The 16,283-nt window shown below is 45.0% G+C and overlaps 1 protein-coding gene and 1 long non-coding RNA gene across 3 annotated transcripts in view; one reads left to right on the top strand and one right to left on the bottom strand.

Annotated features, from left to right (window-relative positions):
- Nucleotides 1-338: 338 nt before the first annotated feature.
- On the bottom strand, nt 339-14,484 carry LOC311432885. The gene is made up of 3 exons (XR_014690401.1): nt 14,358-14,484; nt 3,831-3,994; nt 339-518 (listed from the first exon to the last, which is right to left on the bottom strand). It is a non-coding gene; the product is annotated as an uncharacterized lncRNA (long non-coding RNA).
- LEMD3 (LEM domain containing 3) overlaps nt 13,615-16,283 on the top strand; it is a 48,516-nt gene continuing 45,847 nt past the window's right edge. Inside the window, exon 1 of one of the 2 annotated variants that reach the window (XR_014690385.1) lies at nt 13,615-15,576. Coding sequence is in view for 1 of the 2 variants with exons in the window: in XM_084511426.1 (XP_084367552.1) it covers nt 14,136-15,576 (1,441 nt within the window). In the remaining variant the exon portion in view is untranslated. The remainder of the gene's footprint in view (nt 15,577-16,283) is intronic. The other variant, XM_084511426.1, reaches the window with a different exon arrangement.

Here is a 16,283-nt window from a genome sequence, read left to right as displayed (position 1 = left end):
CTTTTAAAAGGGAGATAAAACCTTCTTTGAAACTTTAAAACACACTGGCTTAGATTAGTGAATTTTTACTGTTCTCTCATTATCTTAATAGATTGTTGCAAGTTTAGATTTTAGTGGCTTTTTAGTGTACACCATTTTATCAATTAATTCCAAAATTGGCCATTGCTATCAACCTGGAGGCTTTGGTTCCCAGCTCCTTCTCCTGGTGACATGATTTCTAACTTTGCGTTGGGTTGCAGATTCCATTTCTGGAGTCGATTTCGTGTTTGACTGAGGGATGTGAACCCTTGTTTTGAAACTATCGGACCAAAGTCATCATAATCAAAGAGATGTAGACCTTTTGTTTTCAGTTTTATTGCATGTTTACAAATCATTTCTATGCAGTTGTGGTTTCAACTGTTTCAGATTTCTCAAATCTCGATGAGCAAATTCGTTTGATGATCGTCACCCCTTCTCCTGGGGAAGAAGGAGAAATCCCATGTCCTTTACCGTGTTGTTCTGCTTACCAGGGTGGATTTCTGAAGTAGTACAAAGCAGAAATATAATTAATAATAATAATAAATAAATAAATAAAATTCACTGAAGGCTCCCCTGAAGGAGGGCACTAGGGGGAGCCAGGAGCCGGCCGGGCCTGGGAAGCGCTGGGGGTGCTGCAGGCCGGCTTTGTGGCCTGGCTTCGAGCAGGATCACTTCCAGATTTCATCTGGCTTTTCCAGGATGAAGGGGAAATCCTCCCCCCGTTTTGTAGTGGCTAAGGAAACCAGACGTTTTTGAAGGCTAAGGAAACCAAAGTCCTCTCGCCCTGCTCTTCTCCACTTCTTGGTGTTCTGTGTGTTACCAAACTCCAGCTGTTTCTCCCTCTCCCACAGTGGGAATATACCCTCTAAATATATAGCCTCTGATATATACCCTCTTTATGTATACCCTTGATATACCCTCTAAATGCCCTGCTTGTGACAGAAGATGCAGTCTGTTCTCACACATTACTACATATCAGAAAAAATTATGAGACCTTACAGATGTCCCAAATGCAGGGGAATTTCAGTCAAAGATTGCACCTTCTCAGGTAGAAAATCAATCTGTTATGAGATGCAAGCAGTAGTAATCCAGTCTATGTTAGATTCAGGGCTCTCTGAGGTTGCTAATATTGTTTGTTAACCTATTTCTGCATAAACTAACTCTCCTTTAGCTCTTTTTTGACAGTCCCAGTTGCTTAAATCTGGGATAAATAGCCTCCTTCAGTCTTACAAAGAGGTACTGGGATTTATTTTTTCCACACTAGAGAGCAGTGTTTTGTGCTAAGCAATGATGAATTTAATACAGTTTTAGAGAGAAAATTAAAGGATCTTAGCAAAGTAAAAAAAATAAAAGGGAAGAAGAAAAGAGTGGCTGCAATTAAGTTTCTACCTTAGAAATGGCAGAGCATTAACTACTAACATCAATTCATCCTTTACAAAATGTTTATTGTATTGTACCAAAAGAAAAAACATCCATTTTGAACCTTACTTTATTTACAACATCACCTTCAGAGAGTGTAACAGCTACATATAGTGGAGGAGATAATGGGCAGATTTAATAAATATTGCTCACTGGAAAGGAATGAAATGTATGAGGCCATACAATTTGTTGCTGAATGTGGCTGCTTACAAGGCCTTTGATGCACGTAATCTCATGCACTTGAGATTAAAAGCTCAGCTTCTGCAACTATGGGATCATGCTAGCATCTTTCATAAGAGGTCTTTGACGTGCCTAGCAAGAAAGCTCTAAGTGCTTGCAAAATCCAAATTAAAACTAATCATAAGGTTAAAATTTCTCAGGAAAATAATCAAAAAGCATATTGAAATCTTTTAGGAGCATTCTTGGCAAATTAACCAATGTCTGAAAAGACCATCAGAGTGACACTGCCTTAGGAGCAGGAAAATAAAATGTATGTTGTCCACCCTGTGGTAGGGAAGACTAGATATGGAAACGATTGCAAGTGCCATAGTGTGAAATCATGCCTTGCATGTGGTAAAGAATATGTGTATTATAAATTGGGAAAATATCACTTTGGGCCATATGTTCCCCTCTGGCATCAGACTGCGTGGGTAAAGGAAATAATCAAAAAATCATGTGGTTTTCAAAGCGCAGCCATTCAACTGCATTCTCCAGCTGCCTTCATACACTGCATGGCGTGTTGGGCACATTCAATGCTTTGAGCAGTGCTAAGGAAGGGGCTGCGTGGCCCTGCTAACCTCCCTGTTCAAACCTGGGGGGGGTGCCATCGTGGCCTCAGTAAAGGCAGCAGTAAAACTGGTGTGGACCTAAGGGGGCCAGAATGCTGGTCTCACTGTACGTTGTGTTGACAGACTGTGGGTGCAGGTGCTGCTGTGATGATGTCCTGGCTGCCTCTCACCTCCAGGCTGCACAGCTCTTCCAACTGAATCAGAGTATGACAGAACATGGAGTGGTTTGGGATGGAGGGGACCTTAAAGCCCACCCAGCTCCATCCCCCTGACATGGGCAGGGACACCTCCCACCAGACCAGGTTGCCCAAAGCCCCATCCAGCCTGGCCTTGAGCACCTCCAGGGATGGGGCATCCACAGCTGCTTTGGGCAACCTGTTTCAGTTGCCATACCTCATAGTAAAGAATTTCTTCCTTATATCTAATCTAGATCTACTCTATTTTAGTTTAAAGCCATTACTTCCTGTCCTATCAATATCTGCCGGAGCAAAAAGTTGTACTCCATCTTTTTCATAAGACCCCTTCAAGTACTGAAAAGCTTCCATGAGGTCTCCCCGGAGCCTTCTCTTCTCCAGGCTGAACATCCCCAGCTCTCTCAGCCTGTCTTCACAGCAGAGGTGCTCCAGGCCTCTGATCAACTTCGTGGCCCTCCTCTGGACCCACTCTAGCAGATCCTCATCCCTCTTGTGCTGAAGGCCCCAGACCTGGATGCAGTACTCCAGGTGGGGCCTCACAAGGGCAGAGCAGAGGGGCATAATCACCTCCCTTGACCTGCTGGCCCCTGCTCTTCAGTCAGCCTTCTGGACTGCAAGCACACACTGCTGGCTCATGTCAAGCTTTTTGTCCACCAGAACTCTCAAGTATTTCTCTTCAGGGCTGCTGTCAATGACTTCTTCTCCCAGTCTCTACTCATGTCTGGGATTGCCCTGGCCCGGGTGCAGCACCTTGCATGTGGATTTGTTGAACCTCATTAGGTTCACCTGGGCCCAATTGTCAAGCTTGTCCAGGTCCCTTTGGATGACATCCCTTCCTTCTGATGTATTGACTGCACCACTCAGTGTAGTGTCATCTGCAAACTTGCTGAGGGTGCACTCAATCCCACTGTCTATGTTGTTGATGAAGGTATTAAGCAATACTGGTCCCAGGACAGACCCCTGAAGGACACCACTCATCACCGGCCTCCACCTGGACATATAATCACTGACCACCACTCTCTGGGAGCAGCCATACAACCAATTCCTTCTTTATCCTCTGAATGGTCCATGCTTAAAATCCACGTCTCTTCAATTTAGAGATCATAATGTTATGTGGGACCACATCAAAGGCCTTACAGAAGTACGGGTAGATGGCATCGGTCAGTCTTCCCTTGTTGACTGATGTGGACAACATCAAATGCTTGGAGTGGGACTGCCTATACCCTGGACTTCATGTACATTTAAGGATGTATTTAAGTATGACAGGGTAGAGAGCTGCTGATCTCTCAGCTCTTTCCTGTCATTTTTTTTTCTTCTTCTTTTTGGCCATGTTTTTGCAGAATAGAAAATAGAGTTGCTTTTCTCCTTGAAATAAAAACCCATAGTTTCCTTAGTTCTCCTTCTTTCTTACCATGCAGTGAGAGAGGTGGGAGCACAGAAATGAGAAACCTGGAAGGAGTGTTTTCTAGGAGCTCCATTCAAGATCCATGTGTTAGCAGAAGATGGGACATATGGCAGTTCTGCTTACATGGCATGCAGGCAAAGGTAGAATGACGTGTCCCAGTAGGAGGAAAGCTGTAAAACATAACATTGCTCAAAAATAAGTGAGGTATCTTGAGCTATAGACAAAGATAGTTGTAGGAAAAAATTGAGACAGTGAGGTGGTTGGAACCAGCAGAGAACTACACCATGAAAATATTGAGCTTATCATTAGGGTCTCTAACATTTTCTAGCTGTGGAATATTCTTTCCCCAGCAAATTATTTTCTGCCACAGAAGTTTTGATTTCTCTGTTCCCCGGGGAATTCAAGTGTTACTTTCTGTTTTACATCTTGTAGAGTTTCTAGCACTTGCTAAGCTTAATTTCTTCCACCTGAAGGAATAAAACCTTCAGCAACTTTGAACTGCAGCATCGTTTGGTGGGGGAGAGACTACGAGGGGGGTTTTGTGTTGGAGGAGTACAGAGAACCCAGACATCTAGGCTGAGGGCAAAGGCTTTGCAGTCCCCTTAGTAATGAAGGTAAGGGATCTGGAGAACTAAATGCCAAGGGTTGTGATCTTGACATCCAGGGAAAAAAGCCAAGGGAAGAAATGCACTAACAGACGTAGAAGGACAGGGTGTCAGCAAATTCAAAAAGTGCAAAAGGCAAAAATCAGCAAGAGAATATGACATCCTTGGCATTATGCATAACTGCAAAACTTTTTAATCACATTAATGGTCTTTCATATTTACTCAATGACACATCTGAAAATTATCTAATTAAAACAGGGTATTCTGAGAAAATAATAGACTACTGAACCTCTGCAGAAGGCTGGTGATGTTTTTTTGCTGAAGTCAGTAGGCATTGCAGAGGACTTTTGGGTTGTGATGAGGGCAGGTAGTGAGAACAGGTGCCTGAGTGACGTACAAGAGGCCTATACTGCTTGTACACCAGGATTTTTAATCATTATAATTCCCAGAGAAGTAGGTTTGCTCAATAGACAGGACTCAGAAATATTTTCACACAAGTGGCAGACTGCAGAGAGCAAGCAAGAGCCTTTCTGGTTCCAAATGACACAGGCAGCACCTGAAGTAAGCAACCCATTCATTATATCAGGTACGGTACTACAGCACTACCAGATATCAAAAGGGGAAGAAATAATGTGAGATTGTGAAGTAGCTGGAAGTTAGATGCAAATTCTGAGAGCAACAGGTGGATAAGGAAACTGTTGAAATGTATACGTATATCTGTGATGTGCATGTAGCCACTTATGTCTGGGATGAGTTCTTCAGAAAACCATAACGACAACTGCAAATAACCCCTTTAGAAGGGCCCAGACTTCTACAGTTAACAAAATGGATGAGGGATCTTGTACAGCCAACACAACATCAATATGAATGATGTAAAATGATGTAAAAAGTACTGTACTGTGCATGGTAAATCATTTCATAAGGGAAGCAATAAGGAGTAATATGTCCTTAAGCATGGCTTCAGTAAATGAAAACCGAAATAGGAAATGCTCCAGAGAGTCAGTAAAAAAAGCAATGGAAAACAAAGATATGTTATAGAAGAAAGCTAAAACTGAATTACAAGACAATAGCACAAAATAAATGTCACAGTGTCATGCAAAATTTATGGAAGCAATTGAAGTGCTTACAGATTTCATGGAACAATTTGGTTTTAAAATTATTTTTATATTCTTTCACAAGATCAAAATAGATCCAGATGTATCTGAGAATGGGCATGCAGTTGCTTCTGAGCTTAAGAACCATAAAGGAGCTTGGAAAACTTGCCCAGGTAAGATAAAATGTAAAATTATGTTTAAGACCTATTCGGGTTGGTTTTACTGAGATTGCATAACATTCTCAATGCCAAAGAGTTTAAAATGCTTTATTTAAAAAATAATAATAATTGAAGCATAATTTCTAAATTGCACATGTTCAGTTGCATATGTAAAATGAAGATTTAATCATGAATTTGAAGGTACCATCTTGATCAACATAGCTAGCTCAGATACAGTTGGCTAATTATCTGATTGTGGATTGTCATATGGTTATAACAAATAGCAGATGTACACTAAGTTGAAAATGTGCTTGTATGATTTTGAAAATTTGCATACAAGTAATTAATAATGGCAATTATAGTTTTTAGCTGGAAGAGTTTCCCTCCTATATTTTACTAGATGATTTTCCATTTAATTTCTTTTAGATCTGGCAAGAACATTTCTAAAAATTGGTCTTGTATCCATCTGAACCTGGACATTTAGAAAATAATGAAGACATTGCAGAAGGCTCACTGAGAAGTTTGGTTTGCTCATCTTCCCCATGTTGCTTAGTGAGTTTGTAGCAGGGTTAGTTCAGTTTCCCTGGCCACAAACCCACAATGCAAGGCCTGTACCCATTTTTGTCCTCGTCTAGCACCTTACCTCTACTGCAATGTGTTTTCTTGTTTCTGCTGTTAACAAACTTGTTGGCTTTAAAAATCTTCCTTTCATGATCTAACACTGTCTCACTCAGCTCTTCTTATCTCTACCTGTTTCAACACAACTCATAAAGGCATAATAACATCCATCTACCTTGTTTCTGATTATGTTATGACAACTTTTAAAATTACATAGTTACATACTGTTTTTCCCTCTGGATTGAGTAGCCAACTGGCATTTTATTTTTTGGCTGACTGACTGCAACATGGAGAATTTTCTTTCAGAACATCTTCTGTTTGTTTATAGCAAAAAATAGTAGTCACCCTGCATTTAATTCTGTATAATTTGCTGTTTTGTTATCTCTAACAAGGATACCATTCACAGTAACAAAGGTACCATTCTCCAAAAAATCCAGCAAGTGGAGGACAAAGGATGGGGTGGGGAAGCACTGGGATGGAATTCCAACTTTTCTAGAACATTTTCCATTATCATTCTTACAGGACTTTTACAAAGGTGAATCATTATTTCCATTTGCCTGTGGGAGAAACTGAGTCACCTGAAGAGGAAGTGATTTGCCACACAGCAAGTCAGTGGCACAGCCAAGAGCGAAGTACAAGTCTCTTCACTTCCCGTCTGGTGCCCTCGTGCCATGAACTTAGTTCACAGACCTGCCACAGTTGTCTTTACAACCTCTGGTGAGTCATTTGGATCCTTTATTCTGCTAACACTGAAATGCATGCTTAATTTAAGCAGTTTTAAAGGATTATTCATAGTGCTTAAGGTAAAGTAGAAACTTAAATGTAGAAGTCTGTATCTTACCCTGTGTTCCCTATCTGTAAAATACAGTATCAATATTTATTTTATGCCATTGGCAGACTCTTTTGACTATTTTGGGTTGAGAGTGCAGAAAGCTATCCTGTTCTCCTTTCTCACTCTGCTCAGATCACAGCTGTCTGAGCACCCTCCACTTGTACACTGGCTGCATACGGGGTGGTTCGCCATTTCTCACAGGTTCTTTGCAGGGAAGAATTGTTCAGATCACTCTTACATTGGGTAGCATTTTATTTTTCCTACTGTATTTATTTATTTTTTTCCTGGAAAGCATTCACACATGCTAGTTTTAGCCAGGGGAAACCTGGCTTGATAAACAGTGGTAAGCTAGAGGAGCCTCTACCCTGTTTTTCAGAGGGTGCATTACCTGGTGTGGTCTGGGTCCCCAGTTCTTCAGCTCTGCAAGAGCTATTTTCCTTCTCCGTAGACATCTGGAGCACAACTGTTTGCCCTCCAGATGAAGCCATGGTGCAGATGACAGGAGCGTTCACTCCTCCACCTACTGCTCCCTAAGCAGTGGGGATGGGTAGCAGAAACAAGCCCTCTTCCCCCTGCCCTACCTCACGCCATTAGCACGTAGAGCTCCTCCAAACGTTTCCTCTAGATTTTCTTATAAGAACAGCTCTGCACTGTGGCTCAAAGCAACCATTTCAGTATTTGGCTCTTAATTTGTTGTGTGTTTTGCTATTGCTATTTTCTGCTCTTCCCTCTGCTTTTTTCTACTCCTTTTACCTCCCTTCTTTTTGATACTCTTTCCCCTATTTCTACTGTCTTATCCCTGATTGACTTTTATGTAGTATTTTTTTTTTCTTCTTTTTATGCTTCTTTTCCATGAGAAAAGGGAGATATTCCACACCAGCCCAATTCCAGTCACACAAAGGTGAGCTGGAGATCAGGCAGGAAGCATTGCTCCTGTCTGGCTACGCAGGGAGAGGACTAGGGTTTTGCGGCTGTGTGGATTTCCCAGAAGTAATATTGGAGCTGGTCCAACAATTTACAGTAAAAGGACTGCAGTTCTAATGCAAGTTCAACAAGGTGAAGGCCATCTTTTTTTTCAGGTCACATACAATAACCAAAGTGGCTCATCAGATGTGTCTCTGGTCTGAGAAATTGCATAAAATCTTTGGCCAGGATGCTACACGGTACACAATGGACTTGAAGGATCTGGCCTTCATATGAAATCTGACATGTGAGGGGAAAAGGGAGATCTCTGGCCTGCAATGACCATGCAGAATTAAGAACAATAGGCCACATAAGCGGAGGACGTTACTGTGGGGCCAAGTCATCAGTTTCTGGGCATCCTTAGCTCCAGTCTCCAGTCAGGATGCTCAGTCATGTTGACAAAGGAGCCCAACTCTGAAGAGTGCTTTATTTTGGTTACATTTATGCCAAACTGAGACTACTAGTAGAGGGGGAATGTGTATTCAGGTTATAGTCACATTTTGCCTTGCAGAGGACAGACACCTTGCGTGACTTCCAGCATGGTGAAACCTGTCCCCCTCTGCCATTCAGTGCCCAGGCACTGGGAACAGCAGCTCCCTGCTGGCATATCGAGTTCAGCACCTCTGAAGGATGGATGTGGCCCCCTGATGGGCTTGTCACCATGGCATGCTCCACAGAGTAGCAGCTGAAGCAGTGGGGCAGAATTGATTAGCGGCATTGTTTGTGGGGGACATGAAGTTTGTGGGTGAGCAGTGACAAAGGAAAAACTTAAGTGCATCTTTCTCACAGAGGGTAAACGAATGCAACAGTGTCATCTACATGTGGCAGGCAAACAGAGCACGTAGTGCATGCTAAAAACTCCCATGGTGTGTGACACGGCAGCTTTGGTTCAGGTAGGACCGGGTTGCCTTTAGAGTGCAGATGTGTATAACCTACCTACCTGGAGGCAAACATTCATTTGTCATGAACACTCCCTAAATGTTCTTGATTTTTATGAGAGCAAACAAAAGCAAAGTCATAGAAATGCAGCATATACACGTACTTGGAGTAGGAAACAGCAGACCTTAGAGCCAGAGGGACTTTATTCCCATTGCCTGTGAGCTGTTCTTATGGAATTTCTTTCTCCCGCTATGGGAGAAATGTTCTAAGTGGGTGAAGTTATTGACAGAGAAAATTGCACAGCTTAAGGAAATCTTTTAAATATGCAAGGCCCATACCACTGAGCACTAGCAACAAAAGGATTGATTCAGTACTCAGTAAGAAGCTGAGAGCAGGAGATACCGATACATTTGTGGCAGCCTGTGCTGCAGAGATGTAAAGTGCTTCCATGGACACATGGGATTTTCTAAGGGCTGCTGGCTTCCTGCCTATGGATCTTGCATGCAGTTCTGACGGGAGGTCATGGAGGTAAGTGTGCATTCATGAGACAGGGAATACTTGCTCTCATCTTTTTATAGTACAAGAAAGCAGTGGAACTGGGTGAAGTCTCCATGAGCTAAAATTGCATAGATAGTAGGGCTAATAATTCTTCGGAACACACTGAATTTGGTCCTCTGCTTATTCATTGAACAAATTGAAAGCAGAGCCTTGTGGCAAGAAAAATGTATTACACAATTAGCCTTAAAATGAAAATGTAAAAAGAAAACTTCATTTCGTCTGTTCCATGAATGATGGCGCTTCTTCTAAATGTTATTACATGAATGAAATAAACGTAAGTTTTCAAGACGTTAGCATTGGATCAAAGTCAAGGATAGAATCGTAAACAGCGAGCTCTTTATGGCTATGACTACACTGTTCTTTGTGTTGCTGCCAAACACTATCGAGGTCCCAGACTAAAGTGCCATGTCTACACCTATATCAAAGGTTGTTTAGGACATCATCAAAAATCTCCTCACGTCTGTTCAACACGTCTGCATCCTACACGGTGCAGACAGCTATTGTCCTTTAGAAAGAAAGGTACAGGAGTGTAGGAAATGAAACTTCTCTGCTTTTCATTGTTCTGTTGATTTCAGACTGATGGGATCCCTTCCCAATATCCTCCTGAGGTTAAGGGTGCATCTCTAGCTTTTATCAGTCCTCTGTCCTTGAAAGCAAGCTTTTGTGAGGGGTACCTAATAAAAGGAAAGTAAATGTTCAAAACCCTGAAGAGTGTATTGTCGGGAAGTTTGGCCACAACTATGCTAGTAGGGCATCATATATGTGTAAAAATAACTCTGCCAATTCTGGATCACAAATGAGTATTATACCTAGCCAGAGTTTCTGTGTGCTGGGACTAGGCAACCAATCTGAAAAACACTCTGTCTGACCACCAAACTAAGCTTCACTTTTTCCTTTTCAAATTTAAATGAAATACTCTGGAGGCAATCTGCAGCAATAATTTAGAGAATGGGTGACACAACTGATTTGTCACCCACCTTAACTGTCGCTTACAGAAGTCTTCTTGCAACAACTACTTTGTGAACAGGGCAAGAAGGCTTTAGGGACCAGCAGCTGACTGCCATTTTGATACCATACGAAATTTATCCTTTCATTGTGAATAACTCAGGGTGGACCCCTCAACCATTTAACTGCCTCTGTGACAACTACAATGTTTCTGGTAGCTTCCCAAAAGAAGAGGCTAGAAGGTAAAAATTGACTACCATAATATACATCAGATGTAAGCCACCATTTTTTCTTTATTTTATTCCTAAAGCCCATGTATCTTTTGGTTTTGGTTTGATTTGGCTTGGTTTCCCTATATTCTTATTTATTTTCTTATAACTTCTTTGTCACTCTTTCGTGAAATCTCCTGTCATATAATATCTGGCATTCTTCTTTAAACTCAGTTGCTGGGGAGCTGGACAGTTTGGGTTCAAGTTTTAAAATAAATATACCTAGCCATTCTGGTTCCTGAGGAAAGTATTGAACACACAAAGCAAATTTTAATGAAAGCCCCAAATGTAAATAAAGCCCCCTTTTAAAAATAAATACAACTTTTAAAAGCCATTCTTAAGGGTGGTATTTTGTTCAAAACACAGTCAGCAGTAATGCCTCCAGCAGGCCCATTAAAGGACAGGAATAGAGCCATAGTAAAGTGTGCCAGGAATTACAGATCCTGGTCACAGATAAATACCCAATTGAGATATAAATAACCTATATATGAATGTAGGTTATATAAAAGGCAAAGTATTACCTGTGGGAGGGGATTCTGTTGTCTTACGAAGTCTCAGACTTATGAACTAAGGTTGTTTACTTTTAGAGACAGGACACGCACAGTCACAGCAGGTTATCACACAGTTTGTGGGAGTGGAACTACTGTGGGACACTGGGGCAAGACCTGCAAAATGGAGACGTGGCTGCTTTGTGGGGATGAAGGTTATCTAGCATGCTGTGCTCACACTGTTGTGATACGCACACAGCCCGGAACAAGTGGGAAGTATGAGCATTAGACATCTTGTGGGTGCCCACATCTTAGCAACAAACAAGCAGCAATCCAAAGGCAAGAGATGGCATAAGGCTTTTGAACATGAATAGGATGCCCTCAGGAAAGAAAAGCGTATCTGCAAAAGATATATCAGCAAAACACCAAGTTGCAATGAGACATGCTAATTGTAGAAAGGCAAATTGTCAGTGAGAGATTCTCAATACTTACGAAAAATCACAAACATCGCACAAATGTGAAATCAGGAAAGAAAGATATAAGAGGTACTGAGACACTACTTCAAACCCCAGGCCCAATGAGGTTGATAGAAGCATTGTTGTTGACTTGCAGAAGAATGTGATTTCACCTGATGGAAGAACTGGAAGTTTCCTTAGAGCCCCAGTCCTTAAGGATGACATGGAAAATACAAAATATCTTGTTTGGAAACCAACAGCCAGTTTTTCCTGATGAAGAACAGTCTCTACAGTCCCTGCAGTCAAGTTACCTTTAAAAGAGTATCTACTGAAAAATCTACTACCTGGAGATACCGATACTAATCTATGCTATTAAATAAATGCAGAGATTTTGGATTGGTAGCATCCTTACTTCAATATCAACCAGAACACGTATTTTTTGAAACATTTCAAAATATTTTGGCAGACATTTTAAAACATGACTTGGAATATACACACTTTTCAGTCAGCTGATTTGTTTATCTACACGCTATAGTTTTGCAGGAGGTGACTAATTTGTTAGCAATTTGTAGTATTTACTGCGCTCCTATTGCTAAGTAAACAGGTTTATAAATTAATTAATGCCCTTGCTGTAATAAAAAGATGGAATGTACGAGTTGTATTGGTAAGATCAAGGGATCTTCACCTCTTTTAGGGCAGCATACGCTCTTCTAATGAAAGAAGGGTGCCAGAGTGGGCACTAGCCAGATACACACTTGTCTTAATGGTATCAGACCTGGGACTGACTGCTGGTGGTTTAGCCAGTGTCAGATGTAGTTAGAAGTAAGCAGTGATCCTGGGGTGCGTATTCAAATGTGTATTTCAGGTGGCTGCTGGAAGCTTTAGGTTGCTCCTCCCTAAAGAGGAGTGGAATGTCAGAGGCGTTTGGAATATCAATTAGCTATTTACCAATGGGAAGGTGGGGCAGGGCGGGTGCATTTATGTTAGTGGTTTAATGTGTGATGGAGCTCTTTCAAATGTCATCCTCCTTACATGTGGAGCTCTGTGTGTTGCTGTAATGGCACAGCACTGTAACATTTGAAATTATTCCTCTGCAGGTGTTACAAGCAGGAAGTTGTGCACAGTGGTACCATGAAGAGCACCCCTGTAACAGAGACCCTGCTATATTCTTCAGCTTCAGAATGTTGAAGGAGGTTTCGGTGAGCAATATGATGATCGGTTCTCTGTTTCCAGGTGTGGCAGGTCAGATGGCAGGTGGGGTGCAGTGGTTAATCATCACCATTCATCATCACCATTATGAAAGATAGTTTCAAGCTACTCTTGTAGTTCTGTAGACTGGCCTGGTGTTTAGCACGCAGCTACCTCAACTCCAGCTCTGTAAACGTTCCTCCATAACTGAGGTTAGCAACTTCAGCTTTGATGTTAGCAGGGCACATGCACATTACCTTCACTATGGCAGACTGTGAGGGAGAAAAGTGTAACTGTGCTTACAGGTGGATACTGTTTCTGGACCACTTCTGCCCATATTGTTAAAAGGCCAGTTGTGGTCAGGCTGAAATGTAAACTCAGGTTGCTGCATTTATGATGTGATTATCAGTAGGGAAGTCCAAACTTTTCCTGTTTGGGGATGGAGAGACAGAGGCATGCAGGTCAGAAGGAGATTTTGAGGTCTCCACATGAGGCCTGCAGCCAAAGGGACAACCTAGGGTAATCATCACACACCTCATGCTCTGAGAAATGCCGGGATGACGTATCCTCATATGGGTACAATCATCTTGACAAAGAGGCATTCATATTGTTAATTTTCGCTGTATTTGAAGGAGTATGTTTTCCCAAAGAGCCACAAGCATCCGGATAGTTGTAAGACCTGAATTGTAAACCTGAATTGTACACCTGAATTGTAAACCTAAACTGTAAACCTAATGAGGGTGATGCTTGACAATTGTCAAGAAGCGGCTTCCCAGAGCATTTATTTCTCTGCACATCATCTGTTTCCTCACAGGAGGGGACAGGTCCTTCCTTGTTTGCTGTCCTGCCCTCCCGCAAGAGGAAAGTTCACCGAGCGGTGGGTGAGGAGCGGGATGGCGGGGACGAGGCAGCCTCCTGGGGAGAGGTGCACAGGGGGCTTTCGGCGCTCATTCAGCGCCGCGAGGCTGCAACCAGCACACGGGTGAGCTGTCGGGGCTGAGAGCACCCCGTGGGCTCCCTGCGGTGCCCTCCCAGACTCCCTGGGGACCCGCTGTCTGTGTGACTCCCGCCGCCACCCCGCGCGAGGACCACCCCGCCGCGCCCCCTCCTCCCTCCCTGCCCCGGCGGGGCCGGGCGGCGCCTGGTGCCGCCGGGCGGGCCCAGGCCGCGGCCGAGTGCGCACGCGTCAGTTCCGGCGGGGAGCGCGGCGCGTGGGTAGGAAACGGCGGCGGCGGCGGCGGGGGCCGGGGGAGCGCAAAATGGCGGCGGCCGCGCAGCTGACGGACGAGGAGCTCTTCGCCGAGCTGCGGCGCTTCGGGCTGTCGCCGGGGCTGGTGACGGAGAGCACGCGGCCCGTCTACCTCAAGAAGCTGAAGAAGCTGCGCGAGGAGGAGCGGGCGGGCAAGCCGCGCAACGGCAGCAGCAGCAGCAAGGCGGCGGCGGCGGGCGGAGCGGCGGCGCGGCTGGGCGAGCGCCCCTACCTCAGGGGGACCGCGGCCGGGGCCGGGGCCGGGGCCGGGAAGGTGCTGCTGGGCTTCAGCTCGGACGAGTCGGACGCCGAGGCCGGCCCGCGGGGCCCGGCGGGCGGCAGGAGGGAGCGGGCTGCGCCCCTCGGCCGCGGCCCCAGGCCCGGCGCCCCCCCGGCGGCCGAGGAGGCGGCGCGGAGGAAGGGCAGCGCCTGGTGGGGGGCGGCGGCGGCCCGCAGAGCGGCGGCGGCGGCGCCTCAGGGAGGCGGGGAGCCCGCGGCAGGCGGCCGGCAGCAGCAGGAGGAGGAGGAGGAGGAAGAGGAGGAGGAGGAGGGCGAGCAGCAGCAGCAGCAGCGCTGGAAGAACCGGGCGGTGAACGGCAGCCGGCTGCTGGCCTACGGCGGCAGGGACAAGTACTCCGACTCGGAGGAGGAGGAGGAGGAGGAGGAGGAGGGGGCTCGGGCCAGGCAGCAGGTACCCAAGGAGGAGCCGGCCGCGGCTCGGCGGCCCAGACGGAGCCTCGGCAGGTCTCCGGCTCCATTCATAGCGAGCAAATGCGCCGCGGCCGGCGCTGGCGTGATGGAGACGGGCCAAGAGAGGGCTGGCGGAGGCTGCGGGGCCGGGGTAGCCGCAACGAATGACAGGGCGGCGGCGGAGGCGGCTGCCGGGAGTCTAGACAGGGGCAGGAACCATGAGGAGGCGGCGGCCGTGGGGGGAGGAGGAGGATGCGAGAATCTGGACTCGAGCTCTCCCGGCCCTCGGTACCGCCTCGGCCTCTCGAAGAAATCCCCTACGGCGTTGTTGCTGCCGCCGCCGATCGCAGACGTGGACAGCAGCGGTAAAATCGCCGACCCTCCGGGCACCGTTAGGAAAACGAGCAACAATCACGTCCTCGGCAGCACGGCTGGTAGCTATAACGTGGAGTCCAGGATCTATTCAGCAACCAACAGCCTCCCCCCGGGTGGCATCATCTCCTCCCTTAGACTCAACCACTCCAATCATACGGGTTCGAATCATACCTACCTGAAAAACACCTACAAGAAGAATCTCTCAGAGCCCGAGGAGGAGCTTCTCCAACAGTTCAAAAGAGAGGAGGTATCCACCACTGGAGGCTTCAGTGCACATTACCTGTCCATGTTCCTCTTAACTGCTGCATGCTTGTTCTTTCTGATACTGGGATTCACATACCTGAGAATGAGAGGTTCTGGCGTAGCTGAGGATGTGGGAGTCAACAGTAAGTATTAGGTCAAGGGTAAGGGCAGTTTCTGTCTGCAACTGGATGTACTGCTGTTAATTCAACTCTGCATTTCCAGGCATACCCTGCTGAGCAGTTCTGGGTTCCACTTCGCCGTAAACTTCCCCTGTAGGATGGAGCACAGAGAAGTTGACTGGCTTTCCTAAAACAATATAGAAAAGATTGCTAGACGTCTGGGGATAAATTCAAACCCTGGCTATTCCCTGCTGTGATCTATTGATACCCTGTTTTCTAGCATGTTTTCTTCACAAAGTGATTTCACGTTTTCTTCAGTGTGTAAGATACATGGTTAATAGCATAAAGCCTTACTTATCAGTTCCATGATCTGAAAGAAGTAAGCATGCACATTGGGATACCTGGGATTTCGGCAAGGCTAAGATTTAGGTATAGTTTGGCAGTGAGGCAGGTTGTGTACTGGGGTTTGAGAAGGATGCTAAGCTCAGATTTTCGTTAAACACTCCAAGAAACTCTGTGTGGTGAATGCTAGACATACTACGTGTTGTTTTCTAATGTGCTTTTTTTCTATATTTAGAATATGACCATACACAAAATAATGTTGTGCTTTAGTTTGAATTTCAGAGCATTTTTTAATCCCAAACTCTCTGGGGGCTTCTCAAGGAAGCAACTGACTGGAATGGATTTAGAAACTACCTTTTTCTATTTACAAGGCATACGAAAATGGAATT

The sequence above is a fragment of the Aythya ferina genome, assembly GCF_964211825.1.
Source record: "Aythya ferina genome assembly, chromosome: 1".
NCBI classification, from domain to species: Eukaryota; Metazoa; Chordata; class Aves; order Anseriformes; family Anatidae; genus Aythya; species Aythya ferina.
Note: the sequence above shows the minus strand (reverse complement) of the source record. Positions and strands in the feature narration are given on the sequence as shown.